The following is a 24,020-nucleotide window of genomic DNA, read 5'->3' on the forward strand; positions in this document are numbered from 1 at the left end:
TAATGTGATGACATATACTCTTATCTGTTGGTTAAAATAAGAAGTGTTGCATCCTTGTCTTTCAACTGTTTCATAAAATCTAAGGAAAAAAACAAAAATGTGTCTTAACTAGCAATCAATTTATATTTGTTTACCTCACAGTTTGGGCTTTTTTTCCTTTTAAAGCTATGGAACACTTCACAAATGTGTGTCATCCTTGTGCAGGGGCCATCCTAAGCCTTTCTCTGTGGTTCCGTTTTTAGAATATATGCTGCCAAAGCAAGCACCCTCACAGTTTTTATTAGAAATCATTGTAATGCTGTAGAGATTTAAGGAAAGAATAGCATCATTCCCATTTGTGAAGGATGACATGTGTTATTATTTCCACTTAGAAGAGATAATTGTGGATAGAAAAAAAGTTCTAATTTATTGATAGCAACATGTTTCTGGTTATTTCATATTTATTCTTAGGCTTGCCAAGCAAGTACCTTCACCTCTCTTATCTACACAAAGAATAAATGTAGTTTAAACACATGTAAAATAGTTAGTGGAAAAGTTGAACACAGACATCTTAGTCACTTAAATTTTGAGAAATGCTTATCTTCCTACTTCATTATATGAAAATGAGTTTAGTATAAATTAATTATCTGCCATGCTTGCGAGTATTATTAAAGTTCATAAAAATACATCTCTCTGTTACACTACTTACTTTCCTTTCTGGCTTTCCTATACTTCTCTTCATGACTTCTCCATGATATTTCATTATGAAAGACTTAAAAAATATTTTATGTATCTTTATAATTAGGTTTGGCTTTTAAAAATTGACTTTTGCAAATAGAAGAACATTTAAATTCAGTTCAATTTAAACACTATTTGGGAGGCTGCCATATGCCAAGTACCTTGCAAGTTGCTGGAGATAAGTGATAGAAAAGTCCTGAGCTCAATGAAACATAGTCTAAATGGGATAAGAGATGTTATTTATTTGTTTTTTTATTTTTATTTTATTCATTTGTTTACTTAAGCTGCTACTGCATACTAGGTGCTATACTGAGTAATTTGCAAGTATTAACTGATTCGAGTAATTATATCTGATGAGTGTTCCTAAAGAAGGAACACTTTATTTTTAATCTGGGTTTCACTATAATTTAACAAAACATAACAAAAAAGAAAAGTGTTTTGAGACAAAGCACACAGCTCTTCTCTCTCATTCTATCATATTTTCAGAATGTGAGACCTGGACAAGACAGAAACCTAACCCTTTATGGAGATGAAAGCTTGGTCATTGTAACCCAGTTTTGTTCAAATTGGCTTTTAGTGTCCTTCTTCCTCTCCTCCCCCTTCCTTGATCTGCTTGTTGTAATTATTTGTTGCTACTGATTGTTTCCATGCTGTTTTATTTTTGAAGAAGTTGATAAAGAATACCTCTCTTCAAAATTTGCTTGCTAACCCTGTTTTTATAGAGATTATTATATCTTGCAAACATGATTTTCAAGATGTTTGCAAGCTAAACTTCAACTTGAGTAGTATTAGAAAGGTTGACTTTTTTTAGTTCCAAATCTAATTTTGTCCTTTAAAAGCCCACTGCAGAAACAGTATGTTTTACCCTAATTCCATAATTTATACAATAGTGTTTCAAAAGCCTTTAAAAATTATTCTGTTTTTGTATATACCTCATTTTTACAAATAAAAAATTATATGGATTAAGAGTGAGATAAGTGTATAAACTCCATGAGAATAAGATTTTGCCATGTGTTAGAGTCTTATACTTTTTAAAATTTTTTTTAGGAGGTATGGAATATTGAACCCGGGACCTTGTACATGGGAAGAAGGTGCTCAAACCACTGAGCCACACCTGCTCCCAGTCTTTACTTTTAATTTCATAACCTCCCAGATAAAAAGAAATTTGTGAGTTTCTTTTAGCAAATATAGGAGATCCATAATATCATTTTTGTGATGAAATTTTCTTTTCTACCTAATATATTTGACCTTCACTCATTAGTCATTTTATAAAATCAAAACATATCTTTTGGCTTGTTCACAATGAACTAGTTCCAGCCTATTGCTTATCATGAGTAAATTCATATATATATTAATTTAAGCCAGTTTTCCCTCTTGGCTTATCAGTATAACCAGGTTTGGAGTCAGTCATTAATTACCAGTTTCAGTGTTAAAATTTCAGTTGGGTAAGGATTAGAACCTTACATAGGGATTGTTTGGTAAATCTGAACTTTAAGGAAAAAAAAAACTAATTCTTTGTGCTGGTCTAAATTTTGAAACATGCCACAAGTATGCTTTGTTTTTAGGTCCATATTGTGGAAGTATGACTGTCCCCAAGGAACTCCTGCTGAGCACGAACAAAGTAACTGTTCGCTTTGAGAGTGGATCCCACATTTCTGGGCGGGGCTTTTTGCTGACCTATGCCAGCAGCGACCATCCAGGTACAGTGGAAGAATCAATACCAATGTGTAACCCTTTATCTGCCCAAGAATTCCTCTTGCTACTTATCACCCACCATCTCTGGGCAGAACTGTGATCTCAGCTATAGAATTAAGACGGGAGGGAAGAAAGGAACACAACATCCTTTTAAGTAGTAAGAGCTGAACTGAATACTTCCATACACACTCTATTGAGCAGCAGACTTTTGTAGGATAGGGTTGAACTCATTTTCCTAGAAACCTTGGATAGCGCAGCTTTGGAGCAGTCCTGATGCTTTTAAAGCCTGGCTCCTCTCCAAAGCTTATCCCCAACCCCTCTTCTTACCTCAGGGGACAGGCCTTTTAATGAGTGGCCCTGCCCCCACCCCCAGTGCACCAGCCTGGGAAGATGCCACTGCTGCCCAGAGCCCTAACCGTAGAGGAGCTGAAACTTGAGTGGAGAAGGGAGGTGAGCCTGAACATGGAGGAGAAAAAAAGCTGGGCTGTGTCCCCTGTGCTCCAGTAATTACCATGAGGCACACTCTGCCTGTCTCAGTCACTATGAGAACAAAGATGTCCCACTGGATGCTTCTGCTCAGACCCCCTGGCAGAAATGCCCTGGGAAGGGGCATGCCATTGCATTCCCTCTCAACCCCCTAGGCCCAGCAGGGCCAGGGTTCAACACTTGTCTGCTCCCGAAGAACTAGTGAAAAGCTTGAGGAAGAAAGAACAAGTGCAGCGAGGGTGGAATCTTAGACACTCCACTGGTTTGATCTCAATGCTTCGAGGTCCACAGTAGCTTCGCTTCCCCCTCACTGAGTATTGGTCCAGTTCTGTACATTGCTCCAGAGAGGGATAAACGCAACACCCTCTTTTTCAGAGCTTGGTCCTGATGGATCAGAGCCAATATGTTGATGTTCTCAGTCAACATCTGGTTCTGCGGTGACTTAGATGCCGCTGTCTACATTGTGAAATTAGCATGTTTCTGGGAAAGTTGTCTGTAAGCCACATTTGTTTTTTGTCATCGTCTTCCTCCTGCCAGGGGAGGTTTTGCACAGGCATGTAGTGGTTAGTGACTAACCACTGTTGGAAGTAGCTTCTGTCTTCCTTCCCTGGACCACCACTGAAAAACCATCACTGTGGTGAGAAAATAAAAAGAGAAAAAGAGATGAAGGGAACTGATTTTATACTGAGGACAATAGTCTCAGTTTTGATTTGTTTTTAAACAAGAAAATGCAGATAACTGGATCCTAAGTGAATGCTTTTAAGAACTGTCTTTTTCATTTAAAAAGAAATCTTTAGGACACAAGTGTCTTAAACTCCGTTCGGTCTACTAATTACAATCATCTTTATTTATGACAGATTTAATAACATGTTTGGAACGTGCTAGCCATTATCTGAAGACAGAATACAGGTAAATATAGGTGTCCTCAGCTATGTTGAATTCACATGTTCCTAGACATTTTGTTTTCCCTGATATTAAAGTACTTTCTTTTTCTTATAATTTGTTTTATTAATCAGCCATGTTGTACCTAAAGAATATTTGAAATGACTTCTTTTAGAGCAGGACTCAGCCAGCTTTTTTCTGTGAAGGGCCCAGGGATAAATAATTTCGTTTTTGCAGGCCATACTGTTGTATCTATTAACCCTGCCCGATAGTATGAAACTCATAAACAAATGAGCATGGCTGTGTTCCAATCAAACTTTATTTACAAAAAGAAGCAGCAGGCTGGATTTGGCCCATGAGCCATAGTTTGCTGACCCTTGAGTTCCAGTATAGTACCAAGGAGCCCTAATTGAGACCAGTATGCCAGCATTTGGGAGTGACTTTCATGATTCTTTAATCTTTGGAGTGGAGTGGGGGAGGGGTTGGGTACATTTTGTCTCTCCCACAAAAGAAAATCCTACTGATAATAAGGACAGCTTTACTTTATCTGGGAGAACTACATAACCTCTTTCATGTACATTTCCTCATCAATAAAGTAATAGATAGTTAATCTAGAGCAGATTCTTCAACCTAGCACTATTGACATTTTGGGATGGATAATTCTTTGTTGTGGGGAACTGTCCCATTCACTGTTGGATAAAGTTTAGCAGCATCTCTTACCTCTAAGCTTAGATGCCAGTTGTGACAACCAAAAATGTCTTTAGACATTGCTAAATGTCTCCTGCTAGGCAAAATTGTCCCCAGTTAAGAACCACATCTAGAGGTAATAGTCAACAACACTAACAAAAACTATCACTCTTTCCAACGCTAAGTGCCAGGCACAGCTCTATGTACTTTGCATAGAAATAGTTCATGTGAACCTTCCAACTTGCCTACAAGGCAGGTTTTATTATAACCCCAAAGCCAAGGCACAAAGCAGTTAAGTAACTTACCCACAGCCCAGGGAGTCAACCTCAAGAGCCCATGGTCGTAACAAACTCGGACATTTGGGCATTCTAACAAACTATTTCTTTATATATAGAATAACTCAAGTATCAATACCATCCAGTAGAGAAAACACAAAAATTAAAACAAGTAATCATTACATGTTTCCTTGTAAAGTTGCTGTTCCTCCAAGGTGGATTACAGCAACACTCCTGGGGTCTTTTTGGTCATATCTGATGAGTCCCACTGGTGATGGCACCTGTGGACATCAGTGGTGATGTTTTGGTGCCAAATTATCTAAGCTGTAGCTCTGCCATTTGGTAGTGTTTAGTTAAAGATGAGGCAGGCAGTTAGTGCAGGTCTCCAATCCCTTATCCATAATTCTGAAATGTAGAAACTTTGTAAGTTAGGAGGTTTTTATAATTCATTGGGTGCCCAAACATGGTTAATGTGACCTATGTTCATTTGACAGCAAAATGGGGCCGAATAACCATTAGGCTATTTAGTTTTTATGTGTTACACTTAATATGACTATTCATATATTTCATACAGAAATCTTATTATTATAAAGTAATGGGTACAGATCCCACTGGGTGTTATATTATATATATCATTGACACTATTTTACTTTTCTAAAATCCCCCAAATTCTGAATTCTGAAACATGCCTGGCTCCAAGGTATAGGATAAGGAATTGGGGACCTGTAAGAGTTTTGTCTTTTTTTTTTTAATAGATTTATTTATTTATTTATTTCTCCCCCCCCCCCCCCCCCGGTTGTCTGTTCTCTGTGTCTATTTGCTGCGTCTTCTTTGTCCGCTTCTGTTTGTTGTCAGTGGCACGGGAATCTGTGTTTCTTTTTGTTGTGTCATCTTGTTGTGTCAGCTCTCCTCGTGTGCGGCACCATTCCTGGGCAGGCTGCACCTTCTTTCACACTGGGTGGCTCTCCTTATGGGGCGCACTCCTTGCGCCTGGGGCTCCCCTACGCGGGGACACCCCTGCGTGGCAGGGCACTCCTTGCACGCATCAGCACTGCGCATGGGCCAGCTGCACACGGGTCAAGGAGGCCCGGGGTTTGAACCATGGACTTCCCATGTGGTAGACGGATGCCCTAACCACTGGGCCAAGTCCACTGCCAAGAGTTTTGTCTTAACTCCTTTATTACTGACATAAAGTCAGTGGGCAAGAGTTAGGAACCATTTATTTGGATAATTTAGATAATTAGATGTTCTTACACATATAATTTGCTATGTCAGCAAGAGGAAACAGAGGAAGTGAAATAAAAGCAACTGCTATTTTAGAATCTGTTTGGGCTGGTGCCTATTGTTTAAACAAACCAAGTAAGTAAACATTATTGTAAAGTCTTATATATAGAAAGAAAGGCAGTTCTTGTAATGCTTTGGCTTTTTTTGCATGTCTTCATAGGCGTGTTGTTGTCCCTCATAGTCTATCACTTGAAGGGACTACAGATGAGAAAGCTGAATCTCAAGGGATTTGATGCTGTGTTCAGGGCCATGCAGCCAGCTAGTTAGTTACGGGAGCCTGGGTCACCTGGTCCCCAGCTCTGGGCCCCTTTCAGACACACCAAATGCCAAGATGTGTTTCTGGAAACTTACTAGAAAAGGACTAAGTGCATGGAATCTAAATTTAAAATATTTTATTTTTTCCTGAATGAAAAAGTAATTCATAGTTGATGTGGAGCTGTACTCTCCCACATGACTCTGGAGCACTTGAGCTGTGGCTGTGCACCCCAGATTTTGAATACTAGGCACACAAAAAAGAAAAGAATGTAAAAGAATGTATAATATCTCAGTGTTTATTTTTTCTGTTCATACATGTGACAATGGTAAAATTTTGATATACTGGGTTAAATAATTATATTATTAATATTAATTTTACCTTTTTATTTATTTATTTATTTATTTTGCATTATCTTGTGTCAGCTCTCTGTGTGTGCAGCACTATTCCTGGGCCGGCTGTACTTTCTTTCGCACTGGGTGGCTCTCCTTATGGGACGCACTCCTTGCGCGTGGGGCTTCCCTATACGGGGGACACCCTTGTGTGGCACAGCACTCCTTGCTTGCATCAGCACTGCACATGGGCCAGCTCCACACGGGTCAAGGAGGCCCAGGGTTTGAACCACGGACCTCCCGTCTGGTAGACGGATGCCCTAACCACTGGGCCAAGTCTGCCACCCTTTTATTCTTCTTAATGTTGGTACTAAAATAAAAAGTTTATGTGGCTCTCAATATATTGCTAATGGACAGTGTTGGCATAGAGTACCCAAACATTAGAGAGTTCTGTAACACAAAGTGTAAGTTCCTCAAAATCCTACCTCCAGAGTGAATCCAGGGTGTTCTTCCTTGTTACATTTTTTTAATCCATAGAAAATATATAGGGCTATTTTATATTTTTAAAATATTTCTTTTTCTAAAAAATGAGGCTATACTATATATACAATTCTTTTTTTCCTTAAATATGTCTTAGACATCTTAGAATGAATTAAAATGCAGTAGGAAAGCTCATCATTTAATAAAGTCTTAAAGTGAACCCTTATATAAAACAAAGAGTTACTGGGAGAAACTTGCCTTCAGATTAACATTTTGATCCATCAATATTTTTACAAGTCAGGCCCCTGATTTGTCAGTAAAGCAAGATATACCAACATGTTCTGTGGAAAAGAGAAAGTGCTTTTAAGTAAAATTAAGTTTTTTCATTTAATATAATTTAATAAAATATGAATCCTTTATTTTCCTTTTCCAGCAAATTCTGCCCAGCTGGTTGTAGAGACATAGCAGGAGACGTTTCTGGGAATGATGTGGACGGATACAGAGATGTAAGTAACTGAGGAAAATGGCAGGAGGGGAATCAGAAGGAGCAAGTACTTGTTACTCTGCCTAAATTCATTATAAAGTAAGGACAAATGAAATATGCATACAACTCTGTTAAGTAAATGCACGATTCTCTTCTCTGAGAATAAATGAAGTAAGTATAGAAACCAAGGTTGTCCATAAATTCACTCCTGTATTTCCAGTAAATGAAAGGAAAAACAAAAGGCTTCCAATACCTAAGACTATAATTCCATTCACTTTTTATGAGGTCATAGATTTGCTGCTGCTGCTGCTGCTGCTACTGCTTCTGCTTCTTTTATAATTTACTTCTTTATTTTAAAGTTCCGTTTGGTTCATGTATTAGAGCCAAGGACATGGGTACTTACATCACAGAAGAGTGACTTTTTGCCTGGGTCCAGTGAAGCCTTCGGCTCTGCTCATGTATCTTACTCCCGTCCCACTGATCCACCTCAAATTTGTATGCCTAATTGAACCCTCTGGGTTATACACACTTTTCCCGGAGAAAAACAAATTCACAGGATATCATTTTTCTAAAGGGTATGTCCCATTTCCAGATATATAATCCTCCATCTCCTACTGTTTATAGGTTTCTGTCTTGGAAATTGGAGATCTGATTATTTTTCTAAAGATATTGCTATTTAAAATAGTTGGGAATTAACTTGACTAATTAGAAATGTGAAAATCTGTATGGTGATAGAACTAGTCTGAGAGTTATTGACATGTTTCCTCGTGTACCTGAGTCTGCCTTCATGATCTAGGTGTATGATGATTCATCTGAGGCTGGGGAAAAAAACTGGAGTTTCTTTCATTTTCTAACACATTCAGATTCTGGGAACAGGAGATTTTGTTGATTTTTTGCTTTTTGTTTCCTTTTTCCTGTATTGTCTTTTTCTACTGACACAGGATATTCATTTGGCCTATATGTTATTTAAATCTTCAAATGATTTACACTGCCTCAGTTTGAAGACATACTTAACATAAGCTATTCCTAGGGTGACTTCAGGAACTTAACCAAGAGAAATAAAAACTCGAAATATATATTTTCTCCCTAGCAATAGAAAGTTTTTATTATTTTCCTGTTCTGTGTAAGAAACTTAGAAATTATGCACAATAGCAAAGTATTTTTTCATTCTTTAGATGGTCTCCATGCCTCTTCCTGGCAGCTATCATTTTCAGTGTAACAGGTAGCTGGTTTCTTGTGTGGTAGAGATCTGAGTATGTGATCTGCAAGTTCTGGCAAGTAGGTTTGCTATTTGACTCACTAACTGGTTTTGCATCATTTGCTTTTAGAATGATTTTATCATGTGGGAAAATTTGGATTTTGAAAGGTAGCCTCTTCAAAGAAATCTGATTAGTGCTTTTTTTGGTATGTGTTGATACAGTGGTTCTATTAATTATCTATTGCTGAGTAACAATATTGTTCCAAACTTAGAAGCTTAAAACAACACACATTTATTATTCTCATCTCTATGGGTCAGGAGTCCAGGCTTGACTTAGCTAGGTCCTCTTCTCAGGAACTCAGGAGGTACGGTCAAGGTGTCAGTGGGCTGCAGTCTCATCTGAGGCTAGTCTGGGGGCAGGCACTTTTAAGCTCCCATGGTGTTGGCAACATTCAGTTACTTATGAATTGTCAGACTGAGGACCCAGGTTTCTTCCTGGAGGTTGGCAGAGGCCACACTCTGTTTCTAGTCATGTGGGCCTTTGCAGTGTACCCACTTGCTTCCTCAAAGCTGGCAAGGGAGAGTCTCCTAACAAGATTCTCCTAGCAAGATGGGTTACAATCTCATGCAACATTATGGAGTAATAGCCCATCACCTTTGCCATATTCTATTGTTTAGTAACAAGCCCCAGGTCCTGCCCACACTCAAAAGGAAGGGATTACACAAGATGTGAATACCAGGAGTTGGCGATCATGAGGATTCTTTTAGAGTCTGTCCTCTACAGTAGTGGCCTTCATTTTGGGAAGTATGTTCAGTTGTAGCAAGTCTTTTCTGAAGGCCTTTGCAAGACCAAAGCCTATCCAATAGGTCTGGATGGCAGAATCCATAATAAGAGTTCTTAGAGGACCTCTTGAAGGAAGGGGTGCTCTGTCTAGGGGACGAAGTATGTTGTCTTAAAGAGCAATTATAGAAAAGGAATTGGTTCATTGTGTGTTGTTCCAAAGGATAGAACTAAATCAGTGAATGAAAGTTATAGGTAGACCAATTTCAGGTGCATGTAAGAACAGTGTAAAAGGTATAGGATGTCAAGAAACAGCAAGCACCTAGTCACTAGAGGTGTCAAGGTGGCCAGTATGCATGTGTGTGAATGCTGAAGATTCTATGATTCCACTGCTTTGATGAATTAAGGCATGTGCTTTCAGGTATGTCTTCAATATCCAGTTATGTGGGCTTCTCCCCAAGATCTGCCTTACCTGAAAAGCAGCAATTAAAAAGCCCCTGGGACAGGTTTCCTCTGGGCATGTCCTCCCAAGCCTGGTGACCGTACCATCTGGTTTTAGGTGAAACACAGCCCTTAGTTAATTCATTTCATTAATTCTCCATTCCTCGAAATAGTCAAGAAATATTATAAGATAAAGAGAGTTACTAGGAGTTCCATACCATGTGGTCCCAGCTAAAGGGCAGGAAGGGAGAAACCGCTTACTTTACACATCCACAGAAAGGCCAGAGGGAAGTGCAGTGCAATGATGAGCGATTGTCCCTGGGTTGGCAGTATGAGTGATTTTTATTTTTTTCATATTTCCCAAGATTTCTATAAAGCATACATATTAATTTTATAAAGAAAATGTAATTAATATAGTTATGGTTACTATAGCAACATAGAACAATACATATGATAGAATGGATAATATATTCTTGTAATTTAATGTTTTACCATCATTCCACCAACATTTTCTAAAGTGTGCTTTTCCCCCCTTATTGTTTTGGCTTCCATGTCTTATTAAAAACAATCGAAAATACTTATTTTTTATATTAAATTTCCTTTTAATACTGTGTCAATACTTCTTATACAATTTGAGTTTTCCTAGAGGAAGATTTAAGAAAATGCTTCAATTCTGGGGTGACTTGATAATTGCTTTGAAAACCGTGTTAATCATCCTTCATGCCAATCTGTTTGACCATCTTTTTTTGTACCTCAGTGAGCTTCAGAAATGAATTTCAGAAGAGAATTCAGAAATTCAATTTTAGATAATGCCATTAGCCTGCAATTGTGCGAGCTGCTTGGGGTTCTTTTGTCCTTAGTCCACTGCATTCCCTTTCCTGAAGAATTACTACATTTTAATTATTTCATTTGATTTAACAAGCTTAGCTTAAGGAAACTCACTAATTAAAATAGGCCAGTGATGTGACTTCCTATATTTATATTTTGGTGAGGCTTAGACCTCAAAAAAAGCTAGAAAATAGAAGTATAAATTATACCTGTATAGTAATGAATATGACCTCAAAAAAGAGGTCTGGCCTTTGTTCCAGCCCCTGGGAGGTAACTTCTTCATCTCTGAAATTTCCTGTGATTGGAATGTCTTTGGTTACTCATGGTGGGTCCTCCAGAGCACACCTGAAAGTCTATGCTAAGACGATGACAGGATGGGGCCAGCCACACCTGTAGTCTTGGTGGAGGGGAGGGCGCTGGCCACACTACAAAGACCAACCATGCATTTGTCTCTCCAAGGGGATTAAGGACAGGAGTTGGAGGCCCTGGGACCCGGGCTGCTCCCTATGGAAACCTTCATGAGAGTTTCTGTTCTGCTGAGCTTTCTGTGGCTAGCATTAGCATTTTGTGTTTGATGTCTTGTGCAATCTCTAAGTTAATTTAAAACTAAAGCTGTTGTGAGGAAAGCTCACCTTCTTAAACATACTTAGTAGATCTAACTGGCAAATTGAGCAAAAGAAGCTAGATGAGTTATTTATTGCTATTTAACAGCCATCCCAAAACTTAGAGGCTTATAATAACCATTGTATTTGCTGACCAGCAATTTGGGCTGGACAATTCTTCAACGCCCCTCACCTGGATTCCTTCGTGCAGCTGTAGTCATGGGGGGGAGGCAATCCCTGGGACTGGAATTGCCTACGATGGCTTCACTCACCTGGGTGGTGTTGGCAGTTGGCTGGATCTCACTGTCTGCAGCAGACCAAAGCAAGCTGCCTGGCCTCGATCAGAGTTGGTGTGGGAGATGACTATGCAAGGGTCTGCCCACCTGGGCAGGTTATTCATTGGAGGACCTGTACTGTAAATTGCCACAGAAACAAAACTGGATACTCCAGCTCCATTTTACACATGTTCTTCTGTAAGCTGTGAATGATGATGTTGCTGTGTTTCAGACCTCTTTATTGTGCAAAGCCGCCATCCATGCAGGAGTGATCGCAGATGAACTGGGTGGCCAGATCCGCGTGCTTCTATCTAAAGGGATAAGTCGATATGAAGGCATCCTGGCCAATGGTGTGCTCTCCAGGGAGTGAGTATTTTATCTCTTGTTCTGGATGGCAGGTCAACCTGAAAACATGATTAATTAGTTCACAGTTTTGAAAGGACTGCCGGGATGTGCTACCAAGGGTTTGTCAGTTGGGGAAAAGCCAGGTGTGTGCTTAGAGCAGCACTTATGGTCTGTGTGGAAGATAAATGTAGCACACTGATTATGCTGACTTGTAAATTAAAATGGCACACACCTGGAGTCCCAGGTCAGCAGAGTGGTTCTACTCTCAGGTGCGTTAATGAGAGAGAATAAAGACTCCTTTTCAGTTTTTGCAATTGCAGTAAATTACTGTTTATCTCCAGTGTCACCCAAAATATTGAAGGAGACAGTGAACTGAAGTGAATCTTTGTAAAACCACTGCATTCTACCCAAGAACCCCAGAGACAATCTCTGAGGCATAGGAGTTGGAGAGTGAAACCAAACCTCTTTGTTTGGTTTTATTCTCTGCTCTTTTAGCTTTAGAAAAAGAAATTACATCAATTACTCTAAACAATGGAAGCACGACTTTTAAGGTTTCCTCAGCTGCTAAGAGGTTGGAAACCAAGAGGTGTGTGAAACCACATAGTTTTTTTTATTATAGGAAAATGTGTTTTCAGTTCCAAAGAACCAACTTATGAACTCATGAGAAAACTTCGTGACTAAACCTCATTTCTGGAGGGGGGGGGTGTTGCCTGTGCTTACGGGGAATTTGGAAGCAGTGACCAAGGTTAGGGGAGAGGGTTTGCTAGGTCTCCTTCCTGACAGAGGCAAGCCTTGAGTCTGAGGGAAGGCAGAAACAAGGCTCAGGAGGAATAAAAGAGGCAGAAAGTCAAGGCCCCAGGAGGGGTGCCAGAGAGTTGCAGGTGGCCTTTGGCCCACCAAGCACATGTGTGGGAGGCTGGCTGGTGGGTGGGTGGCTGAGGCAAACAGACAGAGCCCTTCAATCCTGAGTCTCAGAGGGGAAAGTGGAGAGGGTGTTCCAACCCAGCTCTTTCACAGGCAATGTAAGCAGTGTTGTGTGGAATCCACAAAAGACTCTCACCCACTCAGGACAGGATGTGTGCTGGACACCAGGACATGCAGTCTTACCTCACTAGATTTGCGTGTTCTTCCTTTCCCCTTCCGGACAGGATTTTCACTATGAGTGGCCCCAAAGTGTTCTTTTTGTAGTGTCTGAACAGTCAAAGGCCAATTAGTCCCAAACATGTACCAAAGTTTAAGATTTAAAAGCTTAGAAATAAGATGCCTTTAGAAACAAAAATCCTTACACAAATAAAATTAAGTATATATTTTACATATATGTTTCTTACCTATATACATATTTCATATAGGTATTTCCCTCAAACTCTCTGGAACATTAAAACGTATATCCTGATTTCTAATGAAAGTTATCACTTATGCACAGAAAGTTATCACTTATGCACAGAAAGCCTTTGTCAGCTTGACCTTGACTTTTGAGGGTCTATTTCTTTTTTTGTGATTTCTTCTATTGCTACGAGGGTGTTATTTGAGGACAATCTCAGGTTGTGGCCAATATTTGTTCGGTGCTGCTATATGCAAATATGAATGAGGAGATGGCCTTTGGTTTAAGTCTGTTGTTTTTTTTTTAATCTCTTGCCTATGTTTGTATACATTTGAATGTTTCTTTTGTAGGAAAATAGGATGGTCAAAAGTTTAACTTATTCCACTTAGGTTTTATTTTACTTTTATAAAAAATTATTTATGGTAAAACTGATGAATAAGAGTAGAAGTTATGCTCTCAACTACTTCTGCTACATCCCTTGTGCTTAAGACATATTGTTTTATATAATTTGAAATTAAACTTCCATGCAGAAAGAAGAGTACAGAAATCTAGATCATTAACGAACTATAATGAATTTTGCTCTCTCTTTTGTATAATTGTTTGAACGAATTGTCTGCTATGATTTTTGTTTTTGTGGGAAGAGATAGAAAGCTCAAAATGAAATCAAAGTTACTTCTTCCTTTTAGCTCTGTGATTTTTGCACTGAGCAGAGAAGAGTAAAACTGCATGCTAATACAGTCTCTTCTACTCATTTTGATGTCCAAATCTTCAGGGAGCAATTGTTTTTGTCTGTGTTGTTTTGCTGTTGGGAAACCGCTATACATGCGGTCGTTGAACTTGTGTTCCCACACGATTGTTTGGCATTCAGGAAAAAACACAGAAGGAAGCATTGCAGCCAAGGAAGAAGGGGTCCCTAAAGTAAATATGCAGGGTTCTTCTGGGATTCATCCCAGGTCAGGTCACTTCCTTGATCTGAAGAGAACAGAATGGAATCAGGAAGAGGGACTGACCTCATACAGAGGATGATGGCTCTAACCATCTGAAGGAAAGACCTTCTTTTCTGTTTACATCAGATTATTCCTGCTTGCTTCTTCTCAGGAAAGGCTAGCAATTCCTGTTAGGGAACCCTAACTCCCCTTGGGTGTTTTCATTTTTAAAAGAGGAGGCTTATTTACCTATAGGAGTCTCTATGTGATGGTGCTTAAGCAGTTTAATAGAGGGAAGTGAAATATTCAAGTTGATAAATGGAGGAAAGTGAGGCAGAAAGCTGGTGAAAGCAGCATCTAACCCTAGAGTCCTCTCCTCAGGGCCAATTCAAAAGTTATCCTTCTTTCCATAATCACTTCTACAACTACAAAAAAAATTTAAAAATTTACAGCTTCATGGCAGTGGGAGAGAGCTGAGGCCCTCAGGGTTGCGTATATTATTTGGGCCAAATTCCAAGTTTAACGGTGCAGGACCATTAGAGAAAATGGAGGAAAAAGACCAGAGAAAGGCTCTAAAGAAATCTTATTGAAAATTTAAATATGAATTGCAACAATGGGCACCTATCTTTAAGTGTCAGGAGAGATGGTTTCTCCTTTCAGCCCTACTGGGAATTTTGGCACATCAATGACCCATATGGGTCTGAGTTTTTTCTCCTGTGAGAAATGGTTGATTCCTACATTACATCCAGTACAGAAATTATACTAAAACCTATTTTTGGAATACTGGGGCATATGGAGTCTTTGAGAGTAGATGAAGAATATGAAAGAGAAAGTCAATTCCAGAACAGTTCTTACTGTTATTTCTAAAAGAAGCTTTTGATAAGAAGATACTTAGACTCTTGGCCAGAGTATTTTTTGATTTTCTGTGGATTTTACATTTCAGTACTCATCTCTATTTCCATATATAATTCAGAGTTAGGCATTTAAAAGAATAAGTGATACTCCCAGATTGTAAACTCTGAAAACCACGATGGTGGGGTCTACATTTTTGGGTTCACCTCTCGTTTCTAATATAGCAAATACTGTGCACATAAGAGTAGTACTGAGAAGTCCAGATTTTCCATTCATTCTACATTCTATATATTTATTCTACATCATCAACTAACAAAAGGTTTTATAACAAGGTTTTGGGTACTAGGAATCTTTTCTCTGCTGAAGGTAGTGACTGTAGAACGAGGCTGTTTTGGTGTCTTCTTCTATGAGAGTAACACAAGCCAAATAGAGGTCAAGAAGCCAGAGAACTAGGGCCAGAGGCAGAGAAAGCCCATCTGACCACAGCCCAGTTCAGGCCTGGTCAGTGAGATGCTATGATTTTTCTCCAGGAAACCAGAATCAGGTGCTAGTTCATGGCTCTGTGCTGGTTGGTACCTTAGAAAGAGAGAGCCTGCACAGTTATCCCCCCGTAGGAATGCTGCTTGGGCCAGACTCCACAAGGAAGTCTTTAGGGATGGTAACTAGAAATGACATGCTTGTTCTCCAAATGACTGGGCTTCTTCATTTCCCCCCAGTGGTCCTTGGTTGTTGTCAATGGGTGGAATACTTTGTAAGGTGATTGCTGGATCCGAGGGAGTACTCAGGGCAGTAGTTCTTTCTGCTTCCATCACCATGTATTAATTAATTGGGATCTAAGTTTGTTCCTGAGACTATGTATTTGAACATTTTCCATTGCAATACAGCATGGCATGATGGAAACAGCACAGGAGTTTGGTTTAAAAGTAGAGGCTCTAATAAAAAAATAAAAAAATAAAAATAAATAGAAGTAGGGGCTCAGGGCCCTGTCCTTTTGTCCTTTCTGTGAATTTTACATTTGGAGGGCCTGAGTTTGCCCATCTATAAACTACTAGTGGTAAAGATACCAACAGTGGCCTTGCAGGGGTGTTGAGAGGACACCTCAGAGAAGGTGACACACTTGGGAAGGCGTGGGGAGCCATGTGACAGCATGGCATCAGGAAAGCCACTCACCTCCTCGTGTTTATCTTTATTGTTTCAGTGGTTCCCTGTCAGACAAGCGATTTCTGTTTACCTCCAATGGTAAGGATCATGTTTTCCTTAAGAATTTGATTATTTAAAAGTTCTTCACCAATGGTTTATTCCATTTCTGCTGAGTGTTTTTAGTGCATGAGATAGGTAAAATGTGGAGATTTTGAGATGATTAAGAGTAACTGTTGGGTCTGTTTTAAAATAAGCTTTGTGTAAGACAATTTATGATTTAGATGAACACATATTCAAGTTAAATATTAGATTGTTTTAGGAAAAAACATAAAAAGAGAAATATACAATTCATAAAAGCCAAAATATAGCTAAGTCAAGGGACTAGTTACATAATATATAATAACGTATATATATATACACACACAATATATTTATGCAATTAAAGGGGCTATTTATGTATAACATATATATATATGTTTGGTTATATTTTGATTATATATATAAATTTATATATATATATATAAGTGAAGTCTCTTGAAGTCAGACTTTTTATAAGTGCAAGAAAACAAACATAAAGTTAAATAAGCTTTTAAAGAGACTACAAAAAGTACTTTTGGGAATTTAAATCAAGAGAGAAATTTTGAATAGTTATTCTGAGAAATGTAAAACTCAAGACATGTAAGAGATGATTAAGTGCCATTAGGAGCTACAGTTTGTTTTCAAACTTAATTAATTATTTTTCTTAGCATTTCTTTCTTTAAATGTAATATTTTGTGGTAGTTCAATGTCCAAAACAGATTTGGGCCCCTGGTCTGGGTAAGCTAGGGCAGGCAACCCTGAACTTCACAGCATGCCCCAAGCCCGGTGCTCAAGAGCCAGTCAGGTACCCCTGCAGGACCTTTGAGCATCTCACAACACAGAGCAGTCAGGGTACTTGGCAGATCTCCATTTTCTAGCAGAAGAGTAAGAAGTAGCTAATCAGGCTCCCTGCAGATCCCTACCTGGTGGTATGCAAGCATCTTGAGGCCTAGCCACCCTAATGAATAAAATAGCTCATACACTGGAGAGAATGTGGTTGAAGTCCAGCAAAAGAAGTTTCTATGAGAAGGTAGTTCCTCCTGCAGTAGGAGGCTGGGGATCGACTACTAAACATGGTGCTTCAGCCTTAGCCCCAAGGATATTCCATCCCATTCAGTGAGCGTATGGATAGGAGAGTTTGGTTCTTATTCACCTAATGGAAAACAAGGAATGAAATGTATCAGTTGATCTGCCAATTAATTCAGACATCTATATTAAAATTCATAGTAAGAAAGATATCTGAAAATGATGCTATTTTTTAATACAACAAAGATGACAGAAAGTGGAGTTCGTTTCATTGTATTAATTTCAGGTTGGTATTGGAATTGCTTCCTTTGAATTTCAGATACCCGTAATTCATCAGTCTTGATTCATCACACTAAGTATTTCTCACTTTCAGGACCCTCTGCCTATCACTAACATACTATTCAATTACGTTTTATTAGAGAACATCATGTATTTCCCATTTAGAGCATGCAATGGAAATTGTAGAAGTGATTTCAAATTTGCCATTTCTGGCATATAGGAAAAAAAAAGTTTTTTTATCCTTCATGCTCTTCACATGATAGAGCTTAAAGGATTTTTTTCTCTTCAGGTTATATAGCAACAAGTCTGCTATGACTTAAAAATACACAAGACAATCAGCCCAATTAGCATTAAGCAGAAAGTGTCTTCTTTTATAATCTAATCTCCCTTTAACTTCTGCTACAAAGGGTGAGAACTGAAATGACATTTATTTTAAGATAAGTTCCCTTTATGTTAGATTTTAACATATTGCAATCTGATTTGTGGTTATCTTGAATACAGTTAACTGAACATGAGTATGTAAAATAGAGACTTCAGCTTCCCCATTATGGAAAATATTCTGTTTACATATTCTTACTCAGAATAAGTAAAATATTTCAGAGAAAATTATATGACTGTGTTGCCCAGGAAAAGAAATGTGGCATTTATTTGCTGCCTCCAGGTTGTCTAGGACAGACATAGTTTAGGTCCTATGGATGGATGTTAGATATAATTTACTGATCTTCAGAGGATCTGACATACCAGCTCTCAAGGATGCAGAGAGTGGAGGCCCTTACTAATCCCAAATCCTTTACAGTGAGAAGAACCTCAGCATTTTAAAACTTTAAGATACATTTAACTCTGTTGAAATTAGGGTAAATTTGGAAAGTTGGGGAAAAAATCTACAGTGGGGACAAATAGATGGCACTTATAGGGATGTGACTTTGGTGAAGTCTGTTTAAAAAAGGCAGGAAGAATTTCACGATACTAGAGTAAAAATGAGTCAACTCCAAGTCTGGGTCATAAAAAAAAGCTAATAATTAAACAGTTGATTCAGTTTCAGAGTGGAAGTAAATTACCTAAGTATTCTAGGTGAGCCGGGGTACTTTTTTTTTTTTTTTTTTCCCTTTTATTTGATGTCTGTATCCGAAATGTTCTACTGCCCTTTTTTCCTAGGTTGCAGTGGATCCTTGAGTTTGGAATCAGACAAGCAAATCAGAGCTTCTTCCTCTTGGCAGTGGGTCAGTGAGATTGGAGAACAAGTTCACTGGTCTCCTGGCCAGGCCCAGCTTCAGGATCAAGGTCCCTCATGGGCTGCGGGTGATGGCAGCAACCACCTCAAACAACGAGAGTGGCTGGAGATAGATTTGGGGGAGAAAAAGAAAATAACAGGTACTTAAGCAAGTACAGTTTTGTACAGGTACTTAAGCAGTTTTGTGAATGCAAAGTGACTTGCAGTTGAAACAATGCTCTTGATTGAGATGGGTGCCTCTCTCTAACTCGAAGTACTTGGTATGGTTTGAAAATGTTACAAATCCTCCCACTGACTCTGTGAGAAGAACCTGGGTGTAGATGGTAAATTTCAGTGCAAGTGTTCCCTTTAACTCTTGTATGGATATGTAGATTAGAGAGATGATAGCTCAATGGGGAAACCTTTTTACAGCATATTGTCAGGTGAAAATAGTCACCTCTGACCAGGTCCCTAAAAGCAACTAATAAAAGTTGACCTATAAAATGAATTTGCAATTTCAAGTGAGAAAACCATGAAACGAATTACAATACATGTTATATATATTTTAAACCTACCATTACTATTTCATTTTCCTATTAATTGAATTTGGCCATATATTAGACTTAACTTTTGAAGAAGTTTTGGATCACAGAGGCACTGTGGGTTGGGGTATGCTCAGGAGACTTGAATCTCTGGACTGTCTATGTGCCAGCTGGGCCCTGAGCCTCAGCAGAGTTGCAACACCTACTCTATGGTTCATTGGACTTACCCAGGTCACCTAACAGGGAGGTGAGGATGGTCAACCACCACACCAGGGAACCGAGAGAGTCTGCTACTGCAAGCAGGAGAATTCCATCCATCAGCCATGTGGGATCTAAGCCTCCTCTAGATTTAGAGGTGGAGTGGACATTGCCATCCCAGGGTCCTCAGGATGGAAAAAGAAAATATGGATTAGAGTGGAGTTACTGGTATTCTACTATAGAATTATTGTGACTCTAGCAATTGAAGGAATTATATCATTGAAATGGAGACAGTGGCCATGGCAGTTGCTGAAGGCAGCAAGAGGGAAAAAGAGGTGTGATATTGGTGTATTTTCGGGACTTGGAGTTGTCCTGAATGATATTGCAGGGACAGATACAGGAAATTATACACCCTGCCACAGCCCACTGAATGGACTGGGAGAGAGTGTAAACTACACCATAAACTATAATCCATGCTGTGTAGTAGTGCTCCAAAATGTACTCATCAAATGCAATGAATGTACCACACTAATGAAAGAAGTTGTTGAAGTGGGGGTGTGGGGAGTGGATTATATGGGAACCACTTACATCTTTTAATGTAACATTTTGTGTGATCTATGTATCTTTAAAACATAATAAAAAATTGATCAAAAAGATCTAATCTATAAATAATATTTTCTGATAAGGAATTAGGACCACAGGATCCACACTGTCAAATTTCAACTTTTATGTTAAGAGTTTTGTGATGAACTTCAAAAACAACAACTCCAAGTGGAAAACCTATAAAGGAATTGTGAATAATGAAGAAAAGGTAAGGGAAACTGCATGAAAAGAAAGCTGAGTAGGGAGAGCAGGCCTCCAAATATTTTCATGAGTATGTTTACATTCTATTCTTCATTAATAGAGGCAATGCTTCTTGGAGCATGAAGAATAAGTATCCATAGAAACCTTAGGATATCCTTGATATTTGATTCTTTTCTACCTCAGGAATGAATACTTATGATTTTCTTGGGAAGTGAAAGTTGATAACTTACAATGATTACTTCTGTATGGTGTGGTGAAAGTTGGGACTTAGAAATTTGTATTGGTATGCTGTTAGATAAGATGAATTAGGAGGGGAATGGGAAAAGTGAGAGTTCATGACTTGCAGTTGTCAATCAGTACCATCATATTAATGTAGAAAGATCAACATCTAGGTAATTGTTTTGTGTATGGTTATATATAACATAAAATTTGCCATTTTAACTATTTTTAAGCATACAATTCAGTTGCACTAATTGTTTTTACAATGTGTGCTACCATCACCACCTTCCATTACTGAAACTTTCATCACCTCAAGCAGAAACTCTTTACTCCTAAAGCAATCACTCCCCATTCCTCATCCTCCTGCAACCACTGATAACCTCTAATCTACTTTCTGTCCCCTGTGAATTTGCTTATTCTAGCTATTTCATGTAAGTGCAATCATTCATTATTTGTCCTTTTGTGTCTGACTTATTTCACTTAGTATAATGTTTTCAAGGTTCTTCCATGTTGTAGCGTTATAACTCCTTTTATGGATGAATATTTTCCCATTTTATATATTCCACATTTTGGTTATCATACGTTGATGGACACTTGGGTTGTTTTTCACTTTTTGGCTATTGTCTGGGCAATTTTAACTTCATCTGAAATGAGATTTAAATAAGAAAACAGATTAGCAAGGTCACCTGAGTTAGATAGCTTGGCCTTTGTTTGCAAAGCCTCATATCTTCAATATCAAGAGTATGCAAAAAAAATGCAACTGACATAGAATCCTTACTTTGGTTTTATATAACCAGGTATGAATGGGTTGATAAAGACCTAAAAAATAACAATCTTCAAGTTAAAGTCACTTCTTTCTACAGGTGTTTCAGGGCAACTCTAACTTTCGGGACCCAGTGCAGAACAATTTCATCCCTCCCATCTTGGCCAGATATGTGCGGGTCGTCCCCCAGACCTGGCACCAGAGGATAGCCTTGAAAGTGGAGCTCTTTGGCTGTCAGATTACACAAGGTAGGAATATTAGCCAAAGGGGTGCTGATGCAAAGTACCAGAACTCTGTTGGCTTTTATAAAGGGTATTAATTTGGTATAGAAGCTTACAGTTACTAGGCCCTAAAGAGTCCAACTCAAGGTACCATAAAAGGTACTTTCTCACCCAAAGTCTGTTGCCACATGTTGACACAAGATGGCAGGCGGTGTCTGCAAGGGTTGAGCCTTCCTCCTTCCTCTTAAGGCTCCGTGGTCCCAGTTTCTTCAGATCTCAGCTGTAGGCTGGTTTAAGGCTCATAACTCTCCCCAGAGCTCATTTCTTTCCGGGCTCAGCTGCTCTGTTCTCTCCACAGGGTCAGCAGTAGACTATCGGGCTCATCTCTCTTCCCTGGACTGTGTCTGTGGAGCATCCTCTCTTCTTTTATATCTTCTTCTATGTGTCTGCTTCTGTGTAAGAGTCTGTTTTTTCAGCCCTGGGACTCGATGTTGAGTCACACTCTATGATGTGGTTGGATCAAAGCCCTAATCTTAACAAAATTTAATCAGACAGCTCATGGAATCTAATACAATCAAAGGGTTATCATTGCCAGAAGAACAGAGCAGTTTACAAACATAATTTATATTTCTTTTTGGAATTCATAAATAATATCAGATTGCCACAGTAGGGCTCATGGTGAATCCATGAGTTACTGGAGTCTGATCAACTCCTTTCATAGACTGTTTTCACTAATGAGCTTTTCCAACATCTCTTCCCTTCCCTCTCAGGTAATGACTCGTTTCTGTGGCTCAAGACAAGTCAGACTACTCATGTTTCAACTGAGAGAGAAGATGAGACAATCACAAAACCCATCCCCTCAGAAGAAATGCCCACAGGTAGAGCAGCTATTGTTTTGTGACTTCATAAGGAGCATAACTGGCACTCTACCCAGGATAACAGGAGCCTCAACAAAATGTATTTTTCTGTCATATAAATGTGTGGAGGCAGACAGTCCAGAGTTACTTGCACATATGTAAATTGATGTATATCTACAGTTATTCATAGCAACACTGTAAATAGAAAAAGATTAGAAACAAGTTTGTGTGTCCTTCAAATGTTAGGTAAATATTTTATGGAAAAATAAAATAGCATATTCATCTAAGTTATACCCTGCAGCCAGGAAAAAGAATGAGGCCACTCCTTTTGCTAATAATATGGAAAGCTCTCTGAGATAGACAACTTAAAAAAAAATAAGCAAAGGTTAGGACAATATATATTTGATGCTACCATTTGCATAAAAAAGGGAAAAAGTACATAAGTACACATTTTTGCTTTTTTTGCATGAATTATCTCTTGAAGAACATCAAGCAGTATAATTTGGGGAGAAGACAGAAGTAGGAGGGAGGCATTTCACTTCATACCTTTACATACTTTTTAGATTTTGAACATGTATATAAAAAGTAATGAGCATTAAAAGTACATTTATATTTTTCAGGAGATAAAATAATTTGCATGTTAATTTTATAAAGTTTGGAAACATTGGAAGAAAATAAAAATCAGCATCCATAGATGATCATCATTCATATCCTACTGTATACAGTCAACTATCTTTATAACTTTTAAGACAAAAATGGTAGTGTTCTGTATACTGTATATTCTGTAGCATATTTTTCATGTAACATTATGAGCATTTTCCAATGTTATTAAATAGCTGAAAAACACAATTATTAGTAGCTTTATAGTATTTTACCATATGGATGTACCATCATTTAGTCAACCATTCCCCTATTGTTGGATGTTAGATTTTTCCCAAATTTTCACTCTTAAAAAATAATGCTGCCATTATTTTCATAATTTTTTGTTCACATCTAATTTTTTTCCTCCCCTTCCTAAAACAACATTTCCCTTCCTGAACATCCCTTTATTTTCTTCCCAAGAATCACATATAAAGAGAGGTGAAGAACAAACATTTTTCTTTTAGTTTCCCTGATTTCTACAAACCTGGAGCCTGCTTCAGTGGCTGTTAAAGTGACCCCCTTCTTTTTTAAAAGCAGAAAGAGTTACCAAAAAATGGGCAGCTTGACGGAAATGCAGTTGGAGCTCAGCAGGCTGCATTTCCTTTGAGTCCATAGTTCCAAAGTTCTGCCAACCAGATACCAGGGTTGCCCGAGCCTCTGATTGTCCAGGCCCACACCCACTCAGCTCCAGAGCCAGGCTGAGAACTCCGTGCTATGTTTAAATTGTTCACCTGTCTGCATAGCTCCCAGCCTGGTGGTCAGTGTCATACTTCTCCCATGACTCTGACTCTTAGAGTCTAAAGTGGGCCAAGCAACAAGCTCGTAGTAATATTAATCCCTGAGGAACACTGGAAACTGCCTTTGGGAAAAAAGAAAGTTAAATCTTACTTGCCTAAA

The 24,020-nt window shown here is 38.6% G+C and overlaps 1 protein-coding gene and 1 non-coding gene across 3 annotated transcripts in view; one reads left to right on the forward strand and one right to left on the reverse strand.

Moving 5' to 3' along the window:
- The window catches only part of DCBLD1 (discoidin, CUB and LCCL domain containing 1), an 87,165-nt gene that overhangs the window by 33,441 nt on the left and 29,704 nt on the right, over positions 1–24,020 (forward strand). For both annotated transcript variants that reach the window (XM_058307327.2, XM_071218637.1), the window contains exons 3-11: positions 2,283–2,417; positions 3,756–3,807; positions 7,525–7,597; positions 11,933–12,066; positions 16,343–16,383; positions 18,823–19,038; positions 20,304–20,428; positions 21,504–21,651; positions 22,395–22,502. In XM_058307327.2, the coding sequence (XP_058163310.1) occupies positions 2,283–2,417; positions 3,756–3,807; positions 7,525–7,597; positions 11,933–12,066; positions 16,343–16,383; positions 18,823–19,038; positions 20,304–20,428; positions 21,504–21,651; positions 22,395–22,502 (1,032 nt within the window). The remainder of the gene's footprint in view (positions 1–2,282; positions 2,418–3,755; positions 3,808–7,524; positions 7,598–11,932; positions 12,067–16,342; positions 16,384–18,822; positions 19,039–20,303; positions 20,429–21,503; positions 21,652–22,394; positions 22,503–24,020) is intronic.
- On the reverse strand, positions 162–266 carry LOC111767288 (U6 spliceosomal RNA). The gene has a single exon (XR_002799143.2). It is a non-coding gene; the product is annotated as a U6 spliceosomal RNA (small nuclear RNA).

Source organism: Dasypus novemcinctus, chromosome 11 (genome assembly GCF_030445035.2).
Source record: "Dasypus novemcinctus isolate mDasNov1 chromosome 11, mDasNov1.1.hap2, whole genome shotgun sequence".
Lineage (NCBI taxonomy): Eukaryota > Metazoa > Chordata > Mammalia > Cingulata > Dasypodidae > Dasypus > Dasypus novemcinctus.